This window comes from Henckelia pumila, chromosome 4, assembly GCF_033568475.1.
Source record: "Henckelia pumila isolate YLH828 chromosome 4, ASM3356847v2, whole genome shotgun sequence".
Lineage (NCBI taxonomy): Eukaryota > Viridiplantae > Streptophyta > Magnoliopsida > Lamiales > Gesneriaceae > Henckelia > Henckelia pumila.
This window is the reverse complement of record NC_133123.1, coordinates 77,468,673-77,482,660: the sequence shown is the minus strand read 5'-3', so window position 1 is coordinate 77,482,660 and position 13,988 is coordinate 77,468,673. Positions and strand designations below refer to the sequence as shown.

Here is a 13,988-nt window from a genome sequence, read left to right as displayed (position 1 = left end):
TCAAATAGTACAAAAATACTACATCACAATGAAACTTCGAACTTAGATTAATTAATACAGTTAAGAAATTATTTATTGGGTCAAGTATTACTTAATTATAATTTTTTAGGTCTCTTAAATGGGATCCAGAAATTCACAAAAGCCCATAAGAGATTCAAGCTCATAAAACTCTCCGGATATCTATATATATATACCTCACATCACCTCATTCTCACGGTACACCCTATTTTTAGTACAATAAAGCCATGCACTCGATTTTTATTTTATGAGTAATCATTAACTTGAGCGTCGGAGACCTATCGCCTGGAACCTTCCATCTCCTGAGCCTGAAGCTAGCATTTGAAAACAGATAGATATGCTACGTACACATGAAATCTTCCTCAAATTTAATAAATAAAATAAAATATGTTGAGAGTGACATTAATGAAAAGGACCACGAGACTCCTCGTGCTCATTAAGGGTCGACCCTACGGCGTAGTCGTCATGTTACTATCTCCAATGATGCGACCATGGATTCTGATTCCACCGCTCCATCGCTAAATCTACGCTCTTTTGGACTTTTATTACATACCCCCTCCTCTCCTTTCTTTCAACACGCCGAGACTTGGCTTTTGACGTATGAATCATCAATCAATTTCCCCCTCGATCGCCCGCCGTTGATTATTGGACTGTGTGTATATATAAATATATATATATATAACACACGCCAATTCTATCTGTCGTCTAACAACCTTTTCTTGTAGCTAATTCTTTCCCTTTTTTCTAGTGCTTGATATATATATATATATTAATTAATTCTTGGTAATGGTTAAGACGGGATCAGAATCGTCTTCTTCTGGCAATGGGGCGAGTAGGAGTACGGTGGAGTTTAAGTACACGGGCGTGAGGAAGAGAAAGTGGGGGAAATATGTGTCGGAGATACGGCTTCCCAACAGCAGGGAGAGGATATGGCTGGGCTCCTACGACACGGCGGAGAAGGCGGCGAGGGCGTTCGACGCCGCCTTGTTTTGCCTTCGGGGACCTAATGCTAAGTTCAACTTCCCTAATGACCCGCCGAATATCCCCGGCGGCACTTCGCTGTCTCCTGCTGAGATACTGGTGGTCTCGCAGCAGTATGGGAATGGGAATGGGAATTATAGCAGCATTAACGACTGCTCCGGGGGCGTGCCGGTCGGTGGAGAGGCTGAGTTTCAGGCTCAGGAGATGGAAGGGAATTCGCCGTCGTCGAATTCGGAAGGAGATGGAAATATGAATCCGATCGACTGGTCTTTTCTTGATATGCTGAACTCACCATATAATGAAATGGGAGGCGCCGGAAATTGGGGCCATGTTTCAGATTTCGAGCTTTTTCATGATCCCGGTGACGATGTTTACTTGCCACCGCATATGGCTGCCGGAAATGATAACGATGAGAACGACGACGTTGGAAACGAAAATCTGCCGTCATTTCTTTGGAATTTTTGGTGAACATATATATATATATATATATATATATATATATATGCATGTTATATACTTTCGTTGGGAACGAGACAATAAAATTTTTAAATTATGTATAAACACACATATATATAATATTTTGAAAATGTTATATTTCATTATCTTCAAAAAAAAAAAATTAAAAAAATTGTTATATTTCACCACCTTTAACATGTCTCGTTTCATTATCAAGTTTTTTTTTTTAATCACGGGAATATTTGGAGGTTGACTCTCCCTCAATTTCTTTTTTTTTTAAATATATCCCGAATGATGTATTTAAATTTCAAATAATTTTGTTTTAAAGTTTTAAACAATAGTTATATTTTTATATGAAACAAATTATGCATATATTTATAAAAATTATTTTTATTCCAAAAACTTGTGTTTTGAGGGATATATATTTTAAAAAGAAACAAATAATAAATATGCTTCAGAAACAATATCTACTTATATATTCCATATTAAATTTAGGGAAAAATCCGTATTTATTGTCTAAAAACTTACGTGAAGTTGGACTTTAATGTGTAAAGCTAGAAATTATAATATGTTACATTTATTTTTCTTTATATTGCATTTCCTCAGTCACGTGAAGTGTAATGATCTAAGTGTAAGAATAACATTACTTGTATAATAACGTGAGTAATATTTAAGTTGTTATTTTCTTTTCAGATTTATTTATCCCGTTTATTATTTAAACATATTGATTATGATTTAATTATAACACAAGTATCTATTGACCACATGATCCAAAAGATATGGTCCAACAGATAATGACTGATTGGGAAGTCCAACTCCAAAAATGTGGTGCCTCGTGGGTCTCTCACACCAATTATTCTTTTTTCTTGAAAGTATAGATTTCCACGTCCATGAAAAAAATCAACTATGCCAAAAAAAAAAAAAATGTCATTAATTGCTAAAAAAAAATAAATTATAATATCTCATTCATTATAAAGTTATAGTAATTTTGAAATTTTCACTTAAAAAACTTTCATACAAACTTTAGATTATATACTATATAATTAAATTTTACTATATAATTTAAAATCACTGAACGGTTAGAATTTAGTTAAAACATAGCGTACGTGTGTATGTGTGTATATATATGTAGATTTTTTTTATTTTTGAAACAAGATATATATGTAGATTTTAATTAAGTAATGTAATCCAATGAAAAGTTTCCCTTCATAATTCGAATGTCCCCCATACTAGTTCAAACATAGGATGGGTCTAGCGAAGCTACCTTAGCTTAATTATATCCCATGATAACTATATAAGTTTAGGGATTGACCGATAACTTACGTACAACATCAAATTAAAAGGAGAAATAAATCGATGATTATATATATATATATATATATATATATATATATATATATATATATATATATATATTTTGAGTCTAATTGAGTCTATTCACTCATTTTAGATCATCCCTAAGCAAAAACCGTGGTCGCACCCTTAGCTACTCACAACTCACAAGCCGCGCATATATTGCCTAATGTTTGAACTTTGAATATCACGTCCATATCATATTTGTCAATTACATATCTAGATAGATATATGATGGTCACTACTCACAAAGCCTTTAATTTAGTACTAAATAAATTGCTTATATAATATGATGGGGGAATATTTTTTTTTTTGGAAACTATAATTTAGCTAATTATATATGGGGAATATGGATGCGATGTGAGCTAGTACTAAAAAAAAGAAGTAAACCATACTTGAGAATTTGGGACCTCATCCACCGAACTTCTTCTTTCTCCTTTTCTTTTATTTTTTATTTTTTATTTTATTTTATGACCATTTTTATAAGCACTACACTTGTCAGTCGTTAAGTGCAACTTTCAAACATTTGAATATACATGCAAGTTCTATGGACGGAGATATATAAATATTGAATATAATAATAATAATAATAATAATAATAATAATAATAATAATAATAATAATAATAATAATAATAATAAATTGAATTTTCATATAGTACTGAGCACTCACCGTGGATACTTATGTAAGCATCGACTGATTTAATAGATGGACGTCACCTCAGCCGACGCTTACATAAGTGCTTATAGTGGATCCTTATTATATATATAATTTTGATATGGTGAGCAACCATCATGTGTACCTATGTGTGCATTGCTGACGTGACATCTTTTACATCCAATAGGTGAACACATCAGTCGTTGCATATTTAAGTGCACATGATGATTGCTCACCATATCAAAACTATAACTATATATATATTAGAAATGATATGATGAGCAACCACTATGATCGAGTACCCATGTGAGCACCTGCTGACGTGGCATCATGCATATCCAATAGGGGAGTGACACATCAACAGGTGTTCAAATGGGTGCTCACGGTGGTTGCTCACCATATCATTTATATATATATATATATATATATATATATATATATAGACACACACACAAAAAAAATTAAAGTCTTGATATATTGAGCACTCAATATTGCCATTTAATGAAACGATCTCACGGATCTATATTTGTGAGATAGGTCCACCTTATCCCTAATTGGCCTAAAAATTAATACTTTTTAATATGTTGGATCAGATAGGAGATTTGTCTCACAAAATTGTTCTGTGATACAGTATCTTACGAGTTCTGTGAGTAAATATATAGAATAAAACATCTCTAAATTAATACTCGATAAATTCATAACCTCTCTAAATTAATGTTTTTTTCTCTCCGACATGTGCCAGTTATTAAACAAATAATTTCGATAATTTTAATAAGATAATAAATTTTTGAAACTCTTATATAAATATATGATCTTGTCAAGATCATAAATTAATAACCCTCTAAAATTATCTAATACGAGTTAGTAACATGTGATCCAATAAATTTTATTTATTTCTTTTATTGAAATTCAACACTAATCGAAATGCATGTGATTCTAATTGCATTTCATCTCTATATATATATTTTTTTATCATATCCATAAGTTATGGTGTTGCATTCTAGAACTATAACAAAAAATTGTGAATAGTAGTTTTTTCTCTATGGATGCTTTCTTCCAAGTAACTAGTTTGAAAGATATCATATATATCATCCTCAACTTGCCAATGAGCCCTTAACCCAATGGCTAAGGTTGAGGTCCTGAGACCAATTGGTCTCATGTTCGATTTTTCGTTGATTGCGAGTAGTTTTTCTAATTTATTTAGGTAGATTTAAGTAGTTTATTTGCCCGATATTATAATTAAGTCTCGGGTCAATGTTCAAGTCATGTCGGTTGTGCAGACAGTTTCATTATATTGTTGTAATTGATTACTTGTAATCTAAAAAAAACCATCCTCAACTTCATCTCATGAAAATATTTGTTTTAGTAAATAATATAGAAACTTCTAGTGCTAACTAGCTACATCGATTTAATTACTATATATTAGTTAGACTGAAAATGCATTATTTAAAATAACGAGTTATTAATTTATAAATTAATTAATACCTCTATAAATTAATAAAATTTTATGATCCCGATATTATTAATTTATAAAAATTTACTTTATGTACATATCTATGTGGATGGGAGGCATGCAAAAGGGTAGGAGAGGGTGTTAGCATATATATTACAAGAGTTGTATGTCACCGGCCAAATGACAAACTAGCTCGGCTGGCAGGTTACAAATATGAACTCGATCTCTTCAATATTAATATTCCACATGCCAAACTTTATGTATGGTAATAAAATTCCAAATCAAGCTTCCTCGTACGCACTTCTGTCGTGTATAATTTGTACACATTTTATTGGTATTTTATTCTTGTGTTCAAAAAGTGTTGTTTTGGAACTTTGTGTACATGAAAATATTTATTCATGCATACACACATATATGTATGTTTGTGAAACCACATTTAGCTTGTTTCTATGGGAAAGGCACCAAATTAATTGTCTTTATATGAATGGAACATACATGGAATAAATAAATTACTCCTACTATACATGCATGAAACAAGTGTTTTTTATTCCATGTCGAAATAAATAAATACAACACGTGGATTGGGCTTAGCGTGGATGCGACAAGTCAATCAAGAACTAAAAGTTGTTAACTTCGTAAATGACAAATTTGCCTCTAATCACTAATTCACCGGCCACTTCCTTCGATTGGGGATATTCTGTGTTATATATCTATAATATATATATATATATATATTATTTTTATCTCACACACTTTATTGTATAGCACTTTCGTGAGCAACTACTAAAATATACTAGTGAGTTTTAGTGGTCGCTCACGAAAATCCTGTACATTAAGATGCTTGAGATCAAAATTATAAATATATGTTTGTGTTATGTGTGTTTTTTTTTCAAGACTTTTTTTCGCGTGACTATCCAATTAAAAAAATTGTGATCTCATCAATAAGTTTTTTAAGAGTTGATATTTTGTGAGACGATTTCATGGATATTTATTCGTAATATGGGTTAGTCTCATCCATTTTTCAATAAAAAGTTATACTTTGTCATAAAAGTAATATAAAATCATGGGTGACCCAATTAAGAGATCTGTATCACAAAATTTACCCATGAGCCTGTCTCACAAGAGTTTTTGTGTTTTTTTTAATTTTTTTTAGCAAGATGTTCATGTAATGATCTGGAAAAAACAATATAAGAGAATATTTCTCGTGATGTAGCATATAATCTATGCTTCGATTGTCATTCATAATATTGATAAGTGCATTTTATGCACTTAATTTGGTTATGATTTTAATTGAATTTTGCGTTGTTTCGAGCAGATTTATGCAGTTTAGTTGTTGTTTATGTCTATGTAGGAGGATTCATGAGTTGGTGAATTTAGAGATGAAAAGAAGAAAAAATTGAAGAAGAAAGAGTATGATGTGCTAAATTTCTTCCAGCTGTGTCAAAGTGTTTCAGGAAATTGAAGAAGCCAGGGGCGCACATGCATAAAAATTTATGCATAAGCGTAAAGAGGCAGAGAATTGAGAAAGAGAAAACGACGCATATGCGGGAGAGAGTGGTGCATATATGGTCAATGGCAGGGATTTGAGAGACAAAAGGGCCGCATATGCGGTAAAAGTTGTGCAGAAGCGGCAAAAGGCAGAGATTTAAGAAATCTTGAATACAATTTCAAGCATAAGCAGTAAAAGTTAAGGCATATGCAGCAAAAGTCAGTAATTGAGAAGAGTATAAACGCATCTGCGGCCCAAATCACGCATCTGCGTGTAAATCCAGAAACCCAAGAAACGAAGGAAGTCGCATATACGCCTGTTTTAGTGCATCTGCGGGAAACTGGAATATTATGCATATCTGGATAAATTTTGGTAACAGATCAGAATTTTGGAAAATCTTTAAACACAAAATTAATGGGCTTTTATGGGCTTGGCAGCAAGGTATACAAAGGATTTTTTGAGAACGCCGACAGAGGGAGAAAATTGGAGAGATTTAGTCGGCTATTGAGAATATTGGATTGAACGAGAGCTCGAGAATCCGATACGAAGACAGAAGACGGTGGCATCCGGCGACGGAAAAGTTTAATTCTACTTCGTTCTAATTTCTCTGTGAACTATGTTTTTTCTAGTTTTATGGATTATTTGAGAACTCTGTTTTTCTAGATTCTATGCTTCGATTGTCATTCATAATATTACAGCTACCAATTTAAGAAAACACACACACACAAATTTTTGGGGTCTATTCATTATAGAGATTTACTGTCTTTTTTTAAATAACAGACTTTTGTGGAGTTGATAGATTTCTTCAGACTTTTATAGAATTTCACAGAGTTTTAAAAATTTTCACAGTACCTTGCAGATTTTTTTTCACGATTTTTATTGATATTTTTAAACTTTTTTCAGATTTTTATAAATTTTGTAATTAATGATTGTAATTTTTATTTATTTTTTGAATTATTAATCGAGTGTCAATAAGTTATATTCATATTTTTTTAAAATAATTCTTACCACTTTAAAATATTTTTATCTATAAATTTAATTTAAATAATTTTTACATATCGATTTGATTTACAAAAATCGATAAGTAGTATTAAATTTACTACAATTAAAAAATTAATATAACTCTAAACAATTTGAATATATTTAATTTTATATAGTATATTTATTTATATAATATATATATATATATATATATATATATATTAGTGCTAATAAATTTTTAAAAATATATTAATATATCATGTCAATATATATCAGTCATATACATATTATAATAATTATTATAATTATTAGTATATATTAAAATCAATAAAATCATTATTTTAAATTTTGAGTTATAATAAAAATTAAGTTTGTTGAATCCGATATTTTGGTGATAACAAACAACAACTCATTGTATTGGAATGTGTTGCCAACCATTGTATTTCAGGAATCTACTACAAGGATAAATCTATCTACCGGAAGCGTGTCAACCGTCCTTGCTCTCGACCGGCTGAAGACACAAGGATAAATTTATCTACCGGAAGCTTGTCAACCGCCTATGTCTCTCGACCGGTTGAAGTCTCAAGCCTATCGACTGGTCATTCAAACCAGCAGAGGACAAATATCTCTACCGGTAGAATGCCAACTGCCTATCAAGATATCTCGAGACAAGTTCCTGTGACAAAATGTCCTTTGCAGGATTCTTTATTAAAAGCAGAACCGGCGTATCAGAAGATTTGTTGACTCCTGCAAATCAAGACAACAGGTTGTACCAAAATGGCAAAAACACAGAATGACTACAGATAAAGCATTCGACCGTTTATTCCAGTTTTGGACCCTGGAAGTTGTCTGCAGTGTACGATCTTCATGCAGAATCATCAATGCATTTATGAGCATTAAATGTGCATTCAATGCAGCATCAGAACGTTCAAAATAAAGACGTTGATGATTGACCTATATAAAGGGAAGATTGCTCAAGAAGTAAACGACAACAACGACAACAACGACAACAACGACAACAACAACAACAACAACAACAAAAAAAGGGGCAGACAACAAAGAGAGACAAGCAATTCAGAAAAATCTCAATCAACTCAATCACCTGAATAATTTCAGAAGTCCTCATCTGATATACTTGAGCACACTTACAAGATCATTATTTTGCTGCTCAAATAAACCCTCGCCTACAGTTCACATATCTGATCGTCAAGGATCATCCTAGGGTTTTCAAGCCTCTCGACCGCTCTGCAGTTTGAGAAGCTCAGCTCAACTATACTCATTGTTGAAGAGAATTGAAGCTACTCTGAAAGCTTCCACCAGTCTGATAAGAACTGAGAATCTTATCTGTGTAAATCTAGGAGTTTCGGATTAGGCATTGGATAAGTCCTAAGTCTGAAGTGGGTGTATTACAAGACGTTGTAATAACCAAAGTCTTCTAGTGAATTCCTTCCTAAGTGGAAGAAGGGGAGACGTAGAAGGATTAAGCCTTCGAACTTCCATAAATCGTGCCTTAGTTTTTACTGCCTTTTATCTTACATCCTGTTCATACATTGCATTATAAACTTTGCATCACTAAAACCTCTGAACTATTTCCGCACTATTTAAGTTGTTCAAAACGTTTTAGAAGTTGAGAAAACAGATTAAGTGAACTAAACCTCACTTGATCTTTTTTAAAGAAGAAGAAGAAAAGTTTCAGAGTGTATTCACCCCCCCCCCCCCTCTACCCTCTGAACCGATCCCAACAAGTGGTATCAGAGCGGGTTTCTTTCTCAACTGCTGATCTAAAGTTTTAAAATCATGACTTCTTTCAACAGAATTCCTATGTTTTCTAAAGAAGAATATGATGATTGGAAAATTCGCATGCAGGCACATCTTGCAGCACATGATGATGACATGCTATATGTCATAACAGACGGTCCTATCAAAATAATGAAGGTCAACCCAGCTCTAGCCGATGGTGCAGGACAAATGATTGAGAAACCAAGAGCTGAGTGGACCACTGAGGACAAAAAGAAGGCCAATCTTGAAAATGTGGCCCGGGATATTCTATACAAAACACTGGACAAGAATATGTTCAGCAAAATCAAGTCATGTTCCACAGCAAAGGAGATTTGGGAGAAGCTCACTCAGCTGTGTGAAGGGAATGACCAGACAAAGGAAAACAAGCTCACCTTGGCCATTCAAAAATATGACAACGCCAAAATGAAGCCAGGGGAAACCATGGCTGAATTTGATGAACGGTTCAGTAGTATCATTTGTGATCTTATTGCTTTAGGTAAAACTTATACTAACCGTGAAATTGCTGTGAAGGTTATGAGAGCTTTACCCAAAGAATGGGAGATCAAGACAGTGGCCATGAGAGAGTCAAAAGACTTAAGCAAGGTTGAACTGCATGATCTCTTTGCAGATCTCAAAGCCTACGAGTTCGAGCTCAACATGAGAACAGAAGATGAACCATCTACTTCTCAACCAACCAAGGCCTTAACCTCAACCGTGATATGTCCACCGGTCGAGGAAGCTCCAAAGAGATCAGCTGAGCAAATCAGCAATGAAGCCATGACACTCTTTGTCAAGAAATTTGGTAGATTTATGCGTAAAAACAATTCTAAATTTAAAAATTATCATAAATCGGACCATACAAAGGATGGTCCTACTTGCTTTAACTGTGGCAAGTCAGGCCATTTCATTGCAGACTGCACCAAGCCTAAGAACAATGATCAGAAGCAATTCTCCGAAAGAAGAAGGGGTAAGGAGGATAAAAGGACGTTTAGAAAAGGAAGAGACCAAAGGGTTCTAGTAGCAGACGAAAGCAAAAGCAAGTGGGCTGAGTCTGACTCTGACAACTCCAATACCGGAAGCTCTTCAGATGACAGCGATGATGAAAAAGTGGAATGCCTTATGGCCGGCATCGAAGAAGAAGCTGAGGAGGTATTTGACTTTGGCTCACCTGAATTTACTCACAGTGATTTAGTTACTGCATTACACGAAATGGCTAATGAATACAAAGCATTATCCAAGGAGTTCGAGGAAGTAAAGGCAGAAAGAGCTGACCTAAAAGATAAGTCAAGCAAATCAAGCTGCATGCAGCAAAAAGAGCTTGATGGTCTTAAGGTCAAGCTAAGTCTATTGGCTACTGAGAACGACACCTTGAAAAGAGTATTCCAAGCTACCTTGATTGAGAATAAAAAACTACTTGAAACCATTAATGCTTGGAATAAATCTTCTGTAACCATTGACAAGATTCAAGAAATCCAAAGACCGGTACATGATAAAACCGGTCTAGGGTTTGGAACAAATGAACAGTCTATGGAATCCTGTATTCAGTCAAGCCTGGACAAAGGCAATCTTAACAAAATAAGATTTGTCAGGTCCAGCACGATATATGAACATGATAAGTGCAGCTTTGACAAAAATCAGAAAGTATCTAACGAACGAAGCTCTAAGCATAGAGGGCTGGGATATGTGGATCCCCAGACCTCTAATCAAAGAGGAACTTGGATCAAACCAAAACCTAATGAAAGAAGAAAGGGAAACCAATCTAATTTCAAAAGGCCATGGAATGAGTCTAACTACTCTAAGAAAAGATGGTCAAAGGAGAAGCCTTACCAGTACTTTAATTGCAGGCCAGTTCAAAAGAGGTACAGGCTAACTGATGAAAATCAAAAAGGCAAGCAGCACACAGCAACCTCACAAGCACACACATTTACTGCCTATCGACCGCACAGATTTCTGGACACACACACGGGCAAACCTGTAAGGGTGTTCCAGGTGTGGGTCCCAAAAGGGCTAATCCGACCTGGACCCTACTAGATATGGGTACCAAAAGTTCTTCACTCTTTGCAGGTACTAAAAGTCCAAACGGGCGAGAAAACCACTTCTATCAAGGACACTACCTGGTATTTAGATAGCGGTTGCTCACGACACATGACAGGGAATCCAGAACTTCTAACAGAAGTGGTGTTGTGCAAAGGACCAAAGATCAGCTTTGGAGACAACTCCAAAGGTAAAACCGTGGGTAAGGGTAAGATTATCCATGGTAACATCATTATTAAAGATGTGTTACTTGTTGACAAACTATGCTATAATTTGATAAGTATTAGTCAACTATGTGACAATGATCATTCGGTCGAGTTTCACAAACACACTTGCCTCATAAAAAATGACAAAGGTGAGACTCTTATGACCGGTGTACGAGACCTAAACACCTACAAGGTAAACTGGTCTTGCTCACATATTTCTTCACCTACTTGTCTTACTGCTCATCATGATAAACATTGGTTGTGGCATAAGCAGTTAAATCATCTAAATTTTAAGTCCATTTTTAACTTGAGGAAGCATGATTTGGTTTCTGGTCTGCCCGAAGGAGATTTTATAAAAGACAAAGTTTGTCCTGCTTGTCAACTAGGAAAGCAGGTGAGAGCAACCTTTAAAAATAAAGGGTGTATGTCTTCTTCCAAATGTTTAGACTTACTTCACATGGACCTATTTGGTCCTATACCAGTAAGAAGCATAGGGGGAATGAGATATGCTCTTGTTGTTATAGATGACTTTTCTCGATTTACTTGGGTCATCTTTCTCTCTTCAAAAGATCAAACTGCACCTCACCTGATTAAGCTTTTTAAACGCTTGCAAAATGAACAATCTACTGTGATAGATAGAATCAGGAGTGATAGAGGGACTGAATTTTTAAACACCACTCTTATGACTTATCTAGATGATCAGGGAATCAAGCATGAGTTGTCAGCTGCTAGATCCCCACAGCAAAATGGGGTGGCTGAAAGAAGGAACCGTACTTTAAAAGAAGCAGCCAGAACTATGATTGCTGATTCAAATGTTTCTCAAAGGCTTTGGGCAGAAGCAGTTAACACAGCTTGCTATACTCAAAACAGATCTATGATTAATAAACGATTTAACAAAACTCCATATGAGATCTGGAATGACACAAAACCCGATATTTCATACTTCAAAATTTTTGGGTGCAAATGCTTTATCCACAACAATGGCAAAAACCATTTGACAGCCTTCGATGCCAGAGCAGACGAAGGAACTTTTATTGGTTACTCAGCCGTTAGCAGAGCTTATCGAGTGTTCAATCAAAGATCACTAACGGTCGAGGAAACCATTCATGTTGTTTTTGATGAATCTACTCTTTGTACAGAACAAACTCAAGGGAGCATAAATGATCTGAGTCATAGACTGGAAAACACAAATCTACAGGAAGAGAGTGACAGTGATCTATATCCTCCAAAGAAGGATGATCCAGTTCCCTCTACCGGGTGTGATCAAACAAGGCCAGAAGTGGATCCACCGGTTGATAACAATCCTCCAGCCAATGATGATCCAGTAAACGAGGACGTTCATCAACCAATTGATGAAAACCCTTTAGGGAATTATTTTAGGTGGAACAAAGATCATCCACCTGGGTTGGTCATAGGTGACCCTTCTGCTCCTCGAAAAACACGTGGTCAAATGATTAATGAATTCTTGCATGCAGCTTTCATATCTCAGGTAGAGCCCAAGAAAATAGATGAAGCTCTATTAGATGCCAGCTGGATTGAAGCTATGCAAGAAGAGTTGAATCAATTCACCCGCAACAATGTTTGGCATCTAGTTCCTCGACCGAAAAATCAAAATGTGATTGGAACTAGATGGGTGTTTCGTAACAAGCTCGATGAACATGGCACTGTTGTGCGTAACAAAGCTCGACTTGTTGCTCAAGGATTCAGACAAGAAGAAGGCATAGACTTTGAGGAATCCTTCGCGCCAGTTGCAAGACTAGAAGCAATCCGCATCTTTCTTGCTTATGCAGCCTTCAAGAATTTTAAAGTTTATCAAATGGATGTGAAGTCTGCATTCCTCAATGGTCTACTTCAAGAAGAGGTGTACGTTGAACAACCACCAGGTTTTGTCAATCCTACTCATCCTCAATATATCTATAAACTTGACAAAGCTCTCTATGGATTAAAACAAGCACCGCGTGCTTGGTATGACACATTACTAAAATTTTTACTGGAACATGATTTCCAAATTGGAACGGTCGATAAGACCCTGTTTAAATTTGTAAAAGGTGATCATGTGTTACTAGTTCAAATTTATGTTGATGACATTATATTTGGGTCAACTAACCCCAAGTTGTGCTCAAAGTTCTCTAAACTGATGAAGGAGAAGTTTGAAATGAGCATGATGGGCGAGCTAAACTTCTTTCTTGGACTTCAAGTGAAGCAACTTGAAACTGGAATATTCATCAATCAGTCCAAGTATGCCAAGGAATTGGTAAAGAAGTTTGGAATGGAACAATGCTCAACTGTATCTACCCCCATGAGTACATCAATTAAGCTTGATAAAGATGAAGGGGGAATTCCGGTCGAGGTAACCATATATCGAGGCCTTATTGGTTCACTGCTCTATTTGACTGCCAGTCGACCGGATATCATGTATTCAGTTTGTTTATGTGCTAGATTTCAAGCTGCACCTAAGCAATCTCATTTCATTGCTACCAAACGAATACTTAAATATATTAAAGGAACTACTAATGTGGGTCTTTGGTATCCCAAAGATTCAAATCTCAATCTTATTGGCTATTCAGATGCAGATTATGCA

At 35.0% G+C, this 13,988-nt stretch overlaps 1 protein-coding gene across 1 annotated transcript; it reads left to right on the top strand.

Annotated features, from left to right (window-relative positions):
- Nucleotides 1–493: 493 nt before the first annotated feature.
- Nucleotides 494–1,579, top strand: LOC140867064 (ethylene-responsive transcription factor ERF017-like). The gene has a single exon (XM_073272138.1). The coding sequence runs from the start codon at nucleotides 805–807 to the stop codon at nucleotides 1,465–1,467; it is 663 nt and encodes a 220-aa protein (XP_073128239.1). The 5' UTR covers nucleotides 494–804; the 3' UTR covers nucleotides 1,468–1,579.
- The last annotated feature ends 12,409 nt before the right edge of the window (nucleotides 1,580–13,988 follow it).

Excerpts from the sequence above, each read along its gene's own strand:
- LOC140867064 (XM_073272138.1), top strand. The coding sequence starts at position 805 with ATGGTTAAGACGGGATCAGAATCGTCTTCTTCTGGCAATGGGGCGAGT.